A 16,341-nucleotide genomic window follows, 5' to 3' on the forward strand; every position below is an offset into this window, starting at 1 on the left:
ACAAAAACATCACCTTGTTGGCCATGGGTTGTCCAGTCAAAATGAAATCACATGAGACCTGAGTAGTAAAGTTTATAAATGAATTTACTTTCTTTTCTAATTCCTCTGTGTTTGAGTCATTCTGAGATGACATAGCGGAGTCTCCACCGCAGATCTGAGCAGAGCTGTGTATGGAGGCGATGACTAGTAGTTCCATCTCACAGTGATAGAATTCGGCTCCTTCATTTTTCCGTCCATGTAAGGAAATCCTGTAAAAGTGAAACCTTTGTGGATGGTGACACGCTGTTCCACATTATGTACAATGTATTTCCTACTTCCTGGTCATTGTACACACAAGGCTCGGCTGTGCGCTGCAGATTGGACGTTGCTGCTACCCCTTTCTAAATGGAGGGTAACGTATCCTGTTTAGAAGTCCAAAGACTAACATGCATTCAATAACTGTCAGTCAACAGATGTTCTTCCTGTCCTCGCCATACACCTGGATACTAGGCTCAGGAGAGAAAGCATGTGTTCTATAAGGGGAGAGGGAAAGTGGTTGCTGCTTTCACATGGCAACATTTTGGTTAGTGGGTCTAAAATACTGAGGAGGTGTAAATATTACCACTCTATATTTCTCTTTTGCTGTTTTACTCATCATTTTGGTGTACAGAAACTCAAGTAAAATACTGCCATGTAAAAGGGGCCATACACAGATGTTGTCACAAGTCTCAGTACATTTCCTGTAACATCTGCATGAATTACAGAAGGGTTTTCGTGCAGCTTTCACCCTATACGTTGCATGTAAGTTGTGTCAAATAGGCAGAACAATTTATGTGCTGGAGTTAAAAAATCTACAGCATGCCCTCTCCCATGCTGTTTATTTTACTGCATATGGATGTGTTTTTGTTTGTTTTTTAAGCTATTTAAGTCTGATATAAAATAGTTGGTGCATTATTCAGCTATTGACTTCCTTCAAATCTGGCAGCAAAATCAGTCTTCTCTCCTTAAAGGGAATCTGTCACCCTATTTTTCGCCTATCAGCTGCGGCCACCGCCATCAGGGGCTTATCTACAGCATTCTGTAATGCTGTAGATAAGCCCCCGATGTACCCTGAAAGGGAAGAAAAAGGAGTTAGATTATACTCACCCAGGGGCGGTCTGGTTCGGGTCCGGAGGGAGTCGCTGTCCAGTCCGGCGCCTCCCATCTTGCAGCGATGGCCTCCTCTTCATTCCTGCCCGTCGCGGCTCCGGAGCAGAGAACTGCAGTGCGCAGGGGGACAGATTCCCTTTAAGACCATGTCCTGGATGAAGACACTTTCAGATAAAAAGAGAGGTTTGCCACCTCAGTATCACCATGAAGATAAGGTTTCGTTATCTTCTTGGAACATATGGCTGGAAGTGCCTTCGTACAAGTTTGCTCCTCGGTACTTTGATCCTGTCAAGATTCTCCGGTCAATCCTTTGTCCTATCAACTTAAGCTGCCACCCAGTCTGCGGATCCCGAATACCTTCCACGTCTCTCTCTTGAAGCCTGTAGTCCTGAATCGGTTCTCCAACGTTTGCTCCCCTAGTCCTACGTTTGTTGCTGGAGTTACTTTGGATATGTTCGAGGTAAAGGACATTTTGGACACTAAGGCCTCTTTCACACTTCAGTTTTTTACAATCAGTCACAATCCGCCAGGTTTTGAAAAAACCGGATCCTCAATTTTCTTTTGAGGATCCGTTTTTTTTTCCCCATTGACTTCCATTAATGGCGGATTGTGACAGATTGCTGTCCGTTGCATCCGTTTTTTTTTTTGAGGATCCGCCAAAAGTTGCTGTCTGTCACCATCCTCAAGGATTTCAAAACGGAGCTTGCAACGTTTTTTTTCTCTGGCGGATCCTCCAGACACTCATTTAACCCGAAATTCTTTCTGGGTGCCGGACAAAAAAAAATTCTCTCTCTCTCAGGCTGCGATTCCTTTAAAATTCTTCATTTGTCGGATCCGTCAAAAAAACGGACAGGTGGCATCCGTTGTCATCAGTAATAAAACGGATCCGCCATCCGTCCTTTTGGCGGATTTTGACTGATGCAAAAAACTGAAGTGTGAAAGAGGCCTAAGAAGGTCGAGGAAGAGATATATTAGGTGGACAGGAAGGGCTTTTGTCTCGAAGAGAGGTCTTGGGAGAACACTGGGAGCATCCACACCCCTGTTATTATCGAGAGGTTCCTCCGACAATTTGGCCAAAAAAGGAGAGGGCATAGGGGGGATAGTGTCACGGTGGAAACATGCATGCCCCCTCAATGTCGGCCCACACACCATGTGATTTCTCCTAGTGGTAGGCCTTTCTGCTGACTTTGCTTCCTCCGCTGCAGTACTAGTAATGCATGCTGCTTCCAGTTTTCCTAAGGCTATGTGCACACGCTGCGGATTCTGCTGCGGATCCACAGCATTTCTGGCCCTGCAGGTCCGCAGCAGTTTCTGCTGCGTTGTACAGTACCATTGTTTTCAATGGTCAAACCAAAAACGCTGTGCACATGCTGCGGATTTTTCCGCGCTTTACAATCCGCAACATGTCAATTCTTTGTGCAGATTCCGCTGCGGTTTCACACCTTATCCATTGTGAGGTGTGAAACCGCAGGCTAATCCGCAGGTAAACCGCAGAACTTTTGACCTGCGGATTTTTACAAATCCGTGGGCTAAAATCCGCAGCTCTCAAAACTACGTGTGCACATATCCCTAGGAGGGCATTGTTGGTCTCTACAGCATTTTAACTGTGCTGTGTCCTACAGAGATTAGGTTACGCAGCTTATCCGATGCCAGCAGGCTTCAAATGAGACAGCTCCTCCCACCACTCCTTGCTCAAACATTAGATCTCTACCTAGTAATCAATGTTCATGCTCATTTTTGTAATCTGGTTCCCGTTACCGACCTAGCTAGTTTTCCCATCCTGTCTGACCTCCCCGCTTCTAACCTGACCACTATGTCTTCTGCTCTCATGCTGCCTGTCCTGACCTAAGACCATCTGACCACGATTTTGTCTGTGCCCTTCCTGTCCTGCACACCCTTGTCTCTGCTGCTGCAGTCCTGAGGACTGCTCTAGATTATACCTGGTAACTAAGTTGATTTATTCAGCATTAAATATAAACACTACACGTAGAAATACACTTGTTTGTTGCTGGTCTTTTATACACTTAAAACATGCAAAAAAATAGTAAAGTTATTTTCTTTGCAGGTGTATATATATATATATATATATATATACAGCACGTAAAATAAATATTGAACACGCTATCAATTTTCTAAGCAAATATATTTCTAAAGGTGCTATGGACATGAAATTCTCATCAGATGTCGGAAACAACCCATCCAATCCACACAGGCAAATAAAATCAAACCATAGATGTTCATAAATTAAGTTGTGTGAAATAATGAGAAATGACAAAGAGGAAAAACTATTGAACACATGAAGAAAGAATGGTGCAAAAGCCATGGAAAGTCGTGACATTAGCTGAAATCTATCAGTTAATAGAAAGCAATCTTGCCACTTAGTGAAGAATAATAGCTAGTTCAACTTGTGGCCTATAAAAAAGGGTCTCATTACCAGAATAACACACTAGAAACATATTATGATGAGTAAAATCAGCAAGCTGTCTCAATACATTCACAACCTTATTGTTGCACAACATACTGATGGCATTTACAGAAGAGTCAGCACTGTTTGGGCAATAATCCAGAAGTGGAAAGAATATAATTTTACCATAAACCGGCCACCACCAGGTGCTCCCCGCAAGATTTCAGACAGTGGAGTGAAAAGAATTATCAGAAGAGTAGTCCAAGTGCCAAAGTCCACCTGTGGAGAGCTACAGAAATACCTGGAATCCGTAAGTGCAATTGCTTCACAGAAAACAATAAGTAATGCACGCCATTAAGATTGTATAACAACTCACACGGAAAAATAGGTAACACACTAGAAAGTGCAACTGACCCAGCTGATTCCTGTACAGACTACAGATTCTGAACCCGCAGTCCCTAGTGGTTCCTATGTGGGCTAGTATAGCCCCAAAAACAGACAAAACGATGGCAGCTCAGACCTATTCTTTGTTAAAGGCTGTCCGGTGCTTCACGTTCCTCCTAAGGAAATAGAGGGCAGTGCAGAGTTCAATTTACCTACATAAGTGGAGGTGTGCTGAGATAGAGATGCCAGAGTGAGTTAAAACAAACAGATACAAAATGAAAAAATAAGGTATGTACTGCTAGAGAGTATGCCACATACTTCCTAAACAAGGAACCGAAGATAGGTGCAGGGTGAAAAGCATAATCAGCAAACATATAAATCCTAGTTGGTGTTTCACTGACTGGCATACACCACGGCAGTATGGCTGGACATCTAAATGAGAATATCACCAGCAGGAAATAGCAGTGGGAAAGTATATATAGCCGCACCCAAAAGGTGATAGAGTAGATAAATAAAAACACCTATTAAACCTAAAAAGGCTAAAGCAAGGTTAACGGACAATAAACACCAGGAGAAAAGGTGTAACTGCTTTGACTCAGCAGATAAAGAAGCCGACCACAAAGCACATGATCAATGGTTTGAACTCAGACACATGACACACGCTCACCACACAAAACTCCATTACTGAACAAAAAGCATGTTCAAGTGTGTTTAAAGTTTGGTCAACAACATTTAGACCAGCCTGTGAAATACTGGGAGAATATAGTCATCAGATGAGACATAAATTGATCTCTTTGGATGCCATAATACACACCATGTTAAAACATCCTACCAACGGTGAAGTTTGGAGGTGGGATCCTCATGGTGTGAGCCTATCAGCATACAGCATAGCATGCTTCTTGTAATTGAAGGAAGGACGAATGGACAAATGTACCAAGACATTTTTGCTAAGAACACTGCTGCCATCCACCAAGATGATGAAGATGAAATTAGGGTATAAATTTCAGGAAGACAATAATCACAAACACACAGCCATTTAAACTCTCAATTGGTTTCAGAAAAAGAAAATTAAGCTGCTAGAATAGCCCAGACAATCAATGCATGTGAATCCAATAGAAAATTTATGGAAGGAACTAAACCTCAGAGTTCATAAAAGTAGCCCACGAAAGTGTCAGGATTTGAAGAATGTTTGTGTGGAAGAATGCATGCAACTAGTTTCTGCATCCGGAAGCGTCATGAAGCTGTCATCACCAGCAAAGGCTTTTGTATGAAGTATTAAACAAATTTCAGTAAGTGTGTTCAATATCTTTTTCCTATGTCATTTCTCATTATTACACATAACTTAATTTATGGACGTGTGTGTGGTTTCATTTCTTTGCCTGTGTGGATTGGATGAGTAGTTACCAACATTTTGTGAGAATTTAATGTCAATAGCACCTTTAGAAATATATGTACTTAGAGACTTGGTGTTGTGTTCAATAATTCTTTCACCTGCTGTGTGTAGATATATATATATTGTGGTGCAGCGGGGTTGGTGCAGTGTGACAGACAGGCAGTGACCCAGGAAAGATCAAGCCAATTCTTTTAATGTCCAAAGAAAACTTACACTAGAACCGGATCGCAGCCAGGACAACAAGATAGTCCATAACAGGGACCGGTTGCCATAGGTTACTGCACTGCCGTGTATGCTGAGGGGTGCCAGGTTTTTTGGCTCCGCTTGGCTCTGTGTTACCTCACACAGGTTAAGTTCTGCAGAGCCTTCCGCTCTGCACGCTTGCAAACCAAAACTGACACACCCAACCCACTGCTGCAGGGGTTTTTACAGGGAACCTGTGGCTGTAGGCCACACAGAAAGCTCGGCCGGGGAAAAAAGCCCCACTACTATCCTGTAGTCCAGTTCAGAAATAAAAACCCATGGCAGGTTTTCCTTAAGTCTGCCTTGAGCAAATAGCTTGCCAAAGACCAATTCTTACTTTTATTTTGCACTGCAATCACAGCTATGCCTGTTGCTGCAATGCACTCCCACTGCCTCAATATGCTTTTGTGCGCATCCTGGGGGACACACAGCAACTCTCGTATGTGACACCGGTCACTGCCTCACAATATATATATATTATCAATGAGGTTATTAATGGCTGTCTGGGAGATGTTCTGTCTCCCTGAGTGTACGTTGGCAAATCATCAAGATTCTCTTCTGGCAGCTCCCTTTGCAACTGATGACCAATGAAGTCCCAGATGTGCTCTCGATGGGAGACAAGTCGAGAGATGCTGCAGACCATGGCACAACTCTTTGGACACACTGGCTTCTCACAGTAGTAAAAGCAACATGCACAGTGGCATTGTGTTGAAAAACATCTCTTTTGACACTTTGGACAATTGGCAGTCAACTGGTTCCATGACTAAATTGGTGTAATCGCAAGCTGTTAATGTACCTGGAATAAAGACTGGAGGGATCTGGCTAACCGTACATTATGTCACTCCACACCATAATCTCCAGCGTAGGATCAGAATGATATTCCATTGGTAATGACTCTTCTGTGATGCCCATGTGATCTGTATACCAATCTCATTGCTGAAGAGGATAGACCTCCAATCCAGCCTCCATTGCCCTCTTGCTCTGCATTATGATATCCTTTGAGAGTCAGGGCGTGAGGTCAGTGGAACACTTGTAGCCCAATATCATGCAAACGTCTTCTGATGGCTTGTGTAGACAATGTTTTAGCCATTATGCCATAAGATATTTGCTTGAAAGTTTTGGCATATTATTACATGTGTGGATAACAATGATCTGTTCCTCTAACGTTCTTTCATTTTGAATTCTATTCTCCAGATAAACTCAGAATCATCCGTCCTCAGTTAGTAGAACGATGCAGTTTAGCACTTCTACAAGAGTTGCTAGATGATTTGCTTTGTATAAAGGTACTAAGGGATGCAGAGGTGGAACATATCCAGGAAGCTTTCCCGGAGCGCAGAGACAAATGTCGAACACTGATTGATATCGTGATAAAGAAAGGAGACCAGAGCTGTAAGATACTACTCCAAAAAATCAGGGAAAAGGATCTGCCACTTAGTGAAGCCTTGGGAATAACAGGTAAATATGTAATTGTAGTACATTGCATTATTATGGCAATGACACCATAATGACGCTATTGCCTGATAATGACTCCATTAATCCTCATTTAAAATAATTGAGGTGTAATGCTCCCAGACAATCCCAAGCATGCTTGTGCAGGAAAAACTACACTGCCATGCTGCTTAACATAATAGTTTCATAGAAGAAAAACCCATTTATACCAATATAATAAATATATAACTATATAGTACTAAAAAAATGGGTGTGTAAGTGGACATAATAGGACTATCGCAATACTTAAATATAGAATATATAGGAAAAAATAGCGAAGAAAAGTCCAGTGCAAAAATTTACAAAAATACAAAAATAGTTTTATTGAAAACAATCAAAGGTACAGGACACAGTGAGATAAGAGTCATAATGACCAAAAAAAGGTACATGGGCAAAGAATAGAGCACACTGTTGGAGGTGATTTTCCTTCCTGAATATTTCCTATATAATCAATAACTCAAGTTTGGGAGAATGACAAAGATATTTAATGACAAGTAAAATAAAATAGTAATAAGACAATTCAAACAATAATATAACAATAAAACCTTTCTTTAATGTCCTAGAATTAGATAAATACCAATACAAATATCTATGTAATACAAGTATACTTAGCAATGGTTCTTCATGGCAATAATGAGAGAGAGAGTGAGAAAGATTGCCTTGATTCTTCCTTCATTTATACCCAGATTTCACATTCACACCCACATACAACCCATGACTCCACCCTTCTTCCGGTATCTTCTGTGGCAAATATCCAATCATCTTCCTGTAATAGGAACACTGTCATTGGCTGCAGTATTCAACATTTTCCTGTAGATGGCGTCCTTGTATTTAGCATAAAGTCCTGGTGTCAAAAGGCCTGAGGGTATTTAGTTTAGGCCAAGACTAGATGTCCATCTGATGAATAATAGTTAATCATCCAAGCACCACAGACATTGTGTATCAATATACATATCCATAGGCCGGAGACAGGATGTCTATCTCAGGAACACTTGTTCGTAATGGAAACCCACCGGAGCTGTGTACGTATGTAGATAACCATAGGTCACAAACAGGATAGAGGCTATTCATTCACGACCTCCACAATTTACACCTGTATCTTCTATTATGTTGGAAGGCCAGTATTCATTTCGTATGCAGATGCACTTTTATCTTATGTCTAAAACAAAAGACATCACACAGGAACGTAGGCCTTCTCATGTACATAGTCTTGCATCTGGTTTATCTCATGAATAGAGTCCTGGAATTATTCAGCTCTCATAAATTCAATATAAAGTTCAGTGATTCCTATGATATATATCGTTGTCCATGTCATCTTCCAACATACCCCCCTTTGTGTCTGAATGACACACAACTGTTAGGAGGCCACAAATCCAGAATCCTCTTCACCACTGTGGTTGATTCTTCTTAGGGCAAGGAGTCTTGATACACTCACTCATTAGCTGCCAACATTCACTCCAAAGAAGAAAAAAAAATAACTTTGCTATAGCTTGATTTCTATTAGGACATTGAAGGAGGCATGGAAAAAAAATACATCATATTATACATATAATCATTACATCACACAAAAATCATATAGAAAACAAGCAATTTTATAATTTGTGATAGGATACCAATTCCTTACTAGGAATTACCTATAGGTTTCGTTTTGGAATCAAACAACCTTTTTTACTGTGCCCTCTTCTGCCACAGTTCTCACATATTACAATTTCCTTTAATTCGATGGGAATTTGTACATCCGTGACACATGATGCAATTTTGACATTGGCTTGTCCTTTCACAGTTAAGCTCTGAATCTTCCTATATAGGTACCGGGTAACACAGCACATATAGACTTGTAAAAGGATTAAAATTACAGAAACAATACGCAATATAACAATCGGGTGGATTAAATAATTCAGTATGCCATTTGCCGCATTTGAATGACCAAATATTACCTCCCACCAATAACCCTTAGCATTATTTTCTAACAGATGGGTAACTTCCTTTAGTTCATTTTGGTCATGATGTAATAGAATTGTGGCATTGGCCTTTTCTTGATTAAGCTTCATCAACAAATATTCATCCCTATTAAATTTTACCAACCATTCTCCAAGTTCTTTTCCCATTCTAAGGCTTGCAAATTAACTGGAGTGTGGTATTTCAGATCAATTGACAGATTAGCAATAGTAGGAATTACATAATCCCAGTTAGTTGTCTTAATTTTTGTAACTCCACTAAGAGTGCACCATGCTCCCCTAGCTACAGATGTCATTACATAACAATGTTGTGTTGTTATAGATACATTGGCGGTATTTAGGAGAAAGAAACAAGCTCTTTGATGCCCTAGATAGAAGATTGGTGCTATGTCTTTTGAGATTGATTCCCCATCTAGAATACAAGTGGATGAATTATTCCAGCATTAGTCTTCAACTAACCTAAACTGTCCTGGCGTACATAGAACATGATGATTCCTTTCTATGCAAAGAGAAATGTCAACCTGTTTCCACTTTCCATTTCTCCGAATTACTTGAGGATGCTCTAATCTAGGGTGTAGTAATGTAGAATCTCCAGTTAAAATACCTATTGAACTAACTTTATGTATGAGCTCTAAAGGTGAATTAGTATATGGAATAAATGAAGAGGCATAGCATTTCTCAAAGTCATAGTTGTTGCACCCAACCCATGCGTTCACCCACCATTTTGAATGTGTACAGCTCATGAGTTCAGGTAACACTGTAGTAGCTTGAGACAACCATTCAAATGGCCATTGTCCATCATAAATAGCTTGTACTGCTAGCTTGATGTTAGTTGATAATTCCATTTGTCCTTGTGTACAGACTAGAGCCCAAATGTTGGAGGTGATTTTCCTTCCTGAATATTTCCTATATAATCAATAACTCAAGTTTGGGAGAATGACAAAGATATTTAATGACAAGTAAAATAAAATAGTAATAAGACAATTCAAACAATAATATAACAATAAAACCTTTCTTCAATGTCCTAGAATTAGATAAATACCAATACAAATATCTATGTAATACAAGTATACTTAGCAATGGTTCTTCATGGCAATAATGAGAGAGAGAGAGTGAGATTGCCTTGATTCTTCCTTCATTTATACCCAGATTTCACATTCACACCCACATACAACCCATGACTCCACCCTTCTTCCGGTATCTTCTGTAGCAAATATCCAATCATCTTCCTGTAATAGGAACACTGTCATTGGCTGCAGTATTCAACATTTTCCTGTAGATGGCGTCCTTGTATTTAGCATAAAGTCCTGGTGTCAAAAGGCCTGAGGGTATTCAGTTTAGGCCAAGACTAGATGTCCATCTGATGAATAATAGTTAATCATCCAAGCACCACAGACATTGTGTATAAATATACATATCCATAGGCCGGAGACAGGATGTCTATCTCAGGAACACTGGTTCATAATGGAAACCCACAGGAGCTGTGTACGTATGTAGATAACCATAGGTCACAAACAGGATAGAGGCTATTCATTCACGACCTCCACAATTTACACCTGTATCTTCTATTATGTTGGAAGGCCAGTATTCATTTCGTATGCAGATGCACTTTTATCTTATGTCTAAAACAAAAGACATCACACAGGAACGTAGGCCTTCTCATGTACATAGTCTTGCATCTGGTTTATCTCATGAATAGAGTTCCTGGAATTATTCAGCTCTCATAAATTCAATATAAAGTTCAGTGATTCCTATGATATATATCGTTGTCCATGTCATCTTCCAACACACACCAAAGGACTAAAGACGCCGGGACATATAGTTATAACAGTACATAATGAATTTTCAAAATCCTACATATATCCCATGGAACAACCAGCCAAGGTATATGCATATGGTGTATAGGTATCACTACTCCCAATAATGGACCCCCACCTACTACACACACAATATATGCAAAATATATTACAAAAAACACAAAGTAAATTGCTGCATAATATTACCTCTCTGACTGGCCAGTGATGTGGGTCTGCCCAGGTGTACCCTCCCCAACGTACGTTTCGGCCAGATGGCCTTTCTCAAGGGGTAAAGGAAGTGGGAAGTATTTAAAATGGGAAACCACCAATGAAATTGTGGAATCTAATGAGCCAATCATGTGATACATCTATAAGACCTTCCCAGGAAGTGACATATGTCGCCATGGAGATGGATAACTAACTAACTCCTCATGGACTTATAACAAGAGAAACGTCAAATAATCATAATCATGACACCAAAATTTACTAATATAGACAAAAAACAACAATTGCCCACCATATATATAATATATCATATCAAAGGAGCGCTGCATGATCACACGTTTAATGTCAAGTGTCAGGACTGCATGCTTAACCAGAGGGTTCAAGACCTATCTGCAAGGGCACTAATGTAGCGATAACATCCCCGCTACTATTGAATCATCAAAGCTACATATCACAGAAGTTAGAAAGATCTGCCCAAAATAACGCCACGTTACCAGGGCAAACATGGACAAAAAAGTGCCTCACACTGCTTATTCCTGTAGCGCGTCACGTCCTCCCACTGTGACGCAGGCGTCGCCGCGGCAACCCGGACACGGGGCGGCGTCGGCATCACATGACCGGTGACGTCACAGTCACGTTACCTGTCACCAGGCAACAAAGATGCCGAGAGCCGCCGAGCGTGTGGGGAGCAGCGGCACACATGCGTGCCAGAGCAACATGAGCCGCTAGGGGAAATAAAAGACATGCAGCAATCCTTTAATGGTGAACACACCAACAGAATAATTAAACCGCAAGTGTGAAGAGGATACACACAATAAAACAAAAATGGAGAATATCATCACATAAATCATAACCAAGAAAGAAAAAAAGGGGGGAAAAAAAATGAAAGGGGGGGGAGAAAAAAATAATTATATACTAAAAATAATAAAACAAGATTACAAAAACATCAAACTATGGAATATATGTTTTTCATGGTAGCAGCATACATATCACAGTCATGTAATAATCATAATCAAATACTAACTCAAGAGACACAATCCACATAGCTCTCCTATACAGAAATAATAAGGAAAATAAAAACAATAAAAATTTAATAGAAAACAAAATTACAACAAATAAACAAAAAATAAATGATATAAAAATATAAATAAATGATGATGAATCTACATCCAGGTCTTGCCATGTGTAGAATCCTCGCCCAAATGCACAGTCAGATGATATATAACCATAGTTCCTTGTTATAAATTTCCAAAGTCATGGGAGGTATAAACACAAAACATCAGTGGACACCACACTAAATAAAAAAATTAAAACACAATTTTAAAAACAAAGCACATGAACCAAGAATGGTCAAATGTCAAGCCGCATACAGTGGTCACAATAATGGGGCAAAGCTAATAGCCTCATTAAGTCCTTTCGGGTGTACTGTATCCAAGGACCAAATCCAGCGGGTTTCAACTTGTAATAACCTTTTAGTCAAATTTCCACCCCGTATGCCAGGTTTGATAATATCAATGCCCCTCACACGAAGTAATGAACTATCACAATCGTGTTTGAGCTTAAAATGCCTAGGCAACGTCCTGAGAGTGGCCAAGTCCTCATGGTCAACTGCCGCCTGTATCCCCAACACATGCTCGCGAACACGTGTTTTCAATTGCCGAGTGGTCATCCCAATATATATCAAATTGCATGGGCACACAGCAAAATATACCACATAACGTGTCGTACACGTGATATGGCTTCTGATGTCATATATTCTACTTCCTGAAGAATTAAAAAAACGGTTAGTACGGTCAATGTTGGGGCAGGCGACACATCGGCCACAAGGAGTACAGCCACTCCCAGGATGGCCGGCATCAAGAAATGTAGTTTTCAATTCTTTTTGATAACAACAACGAACAAGATGATCCCGAAGGTTTCTTGATCGTCTGATGGTAACACTCGGCATAGGTGGGAGAAACTGATTTAAAACGGGATCGGTCTGGAGAATAGGCCAGGCCCGTTTAAGACAGTCTTTCATGCGGGCAAATTGTGCATTATAATCAGTTATAAACCTTACTTTATTGTCTAATTTCGTCTCCCTCTTCTTATAAAGAAGAGAATGGCGTGTAGACCATTTAGCACAATTAAATGCTCTTTTAATTGCTCGTCCACTATATCCTCTTTCCCGAGACCTATCAGCAAGATCCCTTGCCTGCAGATCAAAATCTTGCTCGGTAGAGCAGATCCTGCGTAACCGCAGGAACTGCCCCACCGGAGCAGAATTGTTCATATGTTTAGGATGTGCAGAAGTGGCATGCAACAGCATATTGGAAGCTGTCTCCTTCCTAAAAATGCTGGTTTGTAATTTATTATCCACATCCCTCCATATTGTGACATCAAGAAAACTAATCTTATTTGCATCATAGTTGTATGTGATGTGAATATTTCTGTCATTTGAGTTTATCCCCGTCATAAATTCACAAAGTTGTGTAGAGTTTCCCTGCCAGATCATGAATATGTCGTCGATGTACCGCACCCAAAAGGGGATGCGGTCCATCGACAGACATTGATCTGACAGTGGGAGGTCCCTCTCCCACAGCCCCAGGAATAGATTGGCATACGCGGGGGCAAAAGAAGCCCCCATAGCAGTACCCTGGAGCTGCAGGTAGAAGGACCCTATAAACGTGAAAAAATTATGTGTCAAGGAAAAGTCAAGCAACTCAAGAATTAAAGAAATTATCTCACCTGGCAAATTTGACATATTAAGAAAATAACGGGTGGCTGCCAACCCATCTGTATGTTTGATGCTGGTGTACAGGGATTCAACATCACCTGTCACCAGCATCATGTCTTGACTAACGTGGAGGCCATCTATCCGTCTAAGGAACTCCCCTGTATCCAGGATAAATGATGGTAAACTCTCAACAAGGGGTTGTAGTTTCGAATCTATCCAGCGATTCACTTTTTCCAAAAAGTTACCTGTGCCGGAAATAATTGGACGTCCTGGAGGGGCTTCGAGGCTCTTATGAACCTTCGGTAGCAAGTATAGAGTAGAGATAGTTGGTTCATGTACCTGGAGGGCCAAAGCTAGATCTTTTGTAATAACACAATTTTGAACAGCCAAATTCAAAATTTTTGTTAATCTTGATGTAAAAGACAAAAGGGGATTAAATGTCAGACGCTTGTAGCAAGCCTTGTCATTAAGTTGCCTCAGCGCCTCCTGCTCATAGAGGGACCTCGGCCATATGACAATATTTCCCCCTTTGTCAGCTGGTTTCAAAACAATATCAGGAAGCCCCTTCAGAACATCCAATCTACCACGTTCCTCACGACTGAGGTTATCTCTACCCACCCCCTTCGGGATGTCCAAGAAATCCCTAGTTACCACCTGCACAAACAAATCAACAGCTGCGCAGGCTGTGAGAGGGGGGAATTTCTTAGATTTAATACGGATAGATGGGGGGATCTTACCTCCCTCACCAAGGGCATGTTCTGTAGATAGATCCTCGAGGTCTTGAAGTGCTAGTTGCTCCTCTTCTGTAGGGAATAAGTTTTGCAGGTGAGAATCAAAAAAATATTTCTTAAATATCAGGGACCTACCAAATAAATGCAGGTCCTTGATTGCCACAAATGTGTTAAAGTTGGATTTTGGAGAAAATGTTAAGCCTCAATAAAGACAAATCAGCATCAGTTAACTGATAAGAACTTAAATTAATTACCTTATGGCTGTTTCTCTTACGTTCAGGTGATTTAAATTGCATCCTCTTATAAGGGTGGAAATTCACGTCTCTCACTCTTTTAGGACGAGATCCAGACCTTGTTGTCATGGATGTGGTAGACCAGTCAGACGAGTCACTTACAGATGAAAGAGAACTCACTGAAGGTGCCTCCTGCATCCTAGGAGTATAGGTATTATATTTTCTCCAAAAATAAACGTTCCCACTTGCAAAGTCCTTACTGTCCCTTTGTAATTTAGCAGACTGTGTCTTATGGATCTTACTGACACAGGCATCCAAATTTTTCTCAATCCGAGATTCATAGCACGCCATTTTATCAGATGAACTTGCATTCCAAATCATCTATACTTTTATCAAGATCTGTGATAGCTTTGGAGTTGTGTTCAATTAATAATTGCATCAAAGAAGAGGAGCAACTACCACACACCTCCTCCCAGCGACTAATAAAATCCTTGATAAAAATTTAATAGAAAACAAAATTACAACAAATAAACAAAAAATAAATGATATAAAAATATAAATAAATGATGATGAATCTCCATCCAGGTCTTGCCATGCGTAGAATCCTCGTCCAAATGCACAGTCAGATGATATATAACCATAGTTCCTTGTTATAAATTTCCAAAGTCCTGGGAGGTATAAACACAAAACATCAGTGGATTCATGCTGCTGAATACCTCATGATCGATCATCCAAAGTTTTTTCTTCATCATTAAACAGAAGTGATCACCAGACAATTACCTATTGTTTTAAATCAAGGTTATATACAGTGGGGCAAAAAAGTATTTAGTCAGTCAGCCATAGTGCAAGTTCCACCACTTAAAAAGATGAGAGGCGTCTGTAATTTACATCATAGGTAGACCTCAACTATGGGAGACAAACTGAGAAAAAAAAATCCAGAAAATCACAGTCTGGTTTTTTTTCATTTTATTTGCATATTATGGTGGAAAATAAGTATTTGGTCAGAAACAAAATTTCATCTCAATACTTTGTGATATATCCTTTGTTGGCAATGACAGAGGTCAAACGTTTTCTGTAAGTCTTCACAAGGTTGCCACACACTGTTGTTGGTATGTTGGCCCATTCCTCCATGCAGATCTCCTCTAGAGCAGTGATGTTTTTGGCTTTTCGCTTGGCAACACGGACTTTCAACTCCCTCCAAATGTTTTCTATAGGGTTGAGATCTGGAGACTGGCTAGGCCACTCCATGACCTTGAAATGCTTCTTACGAAGCCACTCCTTCGTTGCCCTGGCGGTGTGCTTTGGATCATTGTCATGTTGAAAGACCCAGCCACGTTTCATCTTCAATGCCCTTGCTGATGGAAGGAGGTTTGCACTCAAAATCTCACGATACATGGCCCCATTCATTCTTTCATGTACCCGGATCAGTCGTCCTGGCCCCTTTTCAGAGAAACAGCCCCAAAGCATGATGTTTCCACCACCATGCTTTACAGTAGGTATGGTGTTTGATGGATGCAACTCAGTATTCTTTTTCCTCCAAACACGACAAGTTGTGTTTCTACCAAACAGTTCCAGTTTGGTTTCATCAGACCATAGGACATTCTCCCAAAACTCCTCTGGATCATCCCAATGCTCTCTAGCA

At 40.6% G+C, this 16,341-nt stretch overlaps 1 protein-coding gene across 1 annotated transcript in view; it reads left to right on the plus strand.

The window, feature by feature from the left end:
- The first annotated feature begins 295 nt into the window (after positions 1–295).
- The window catches only part of LOC141080527 (caspase-1-A-like), a 27,334-nt gene continuing 11,288 nt past the window's right edge, over positions 296–16,341 (plus strand). Inside the window, exons 1-2 of the mRNA XM_073565785.1 lie at positions 296–391; positions 6,747–7,007. Of these exons, the coding sequence (XP_073421886.1) occupies positions 385–391; positions 6,747–7,007 (268 nt within the window). The 5' untranslated portion in view covers positions 296–384. The remainder of the gene's footprint in view (positions 392–6,746; positions 7,008–16,341) is intronic.

The sequence above is a fragment of the Dendrobates tinctorius genome, unplaced genomic scaffold (assembly GCF_039654945.1).
Source record: "Dendrobates tinctorius isolate UK_male_01 unplaced genomic scaffold, ASM3965494v1 ptg000016l, whole genome shotgun sequence".
Classification (NCBI taxonomy): Eukaryota; Metazoa; Chordata; class Amphibia; order Anura; family Dendrobatidae; genus Dendrobates; species Dendrobates tinctorius.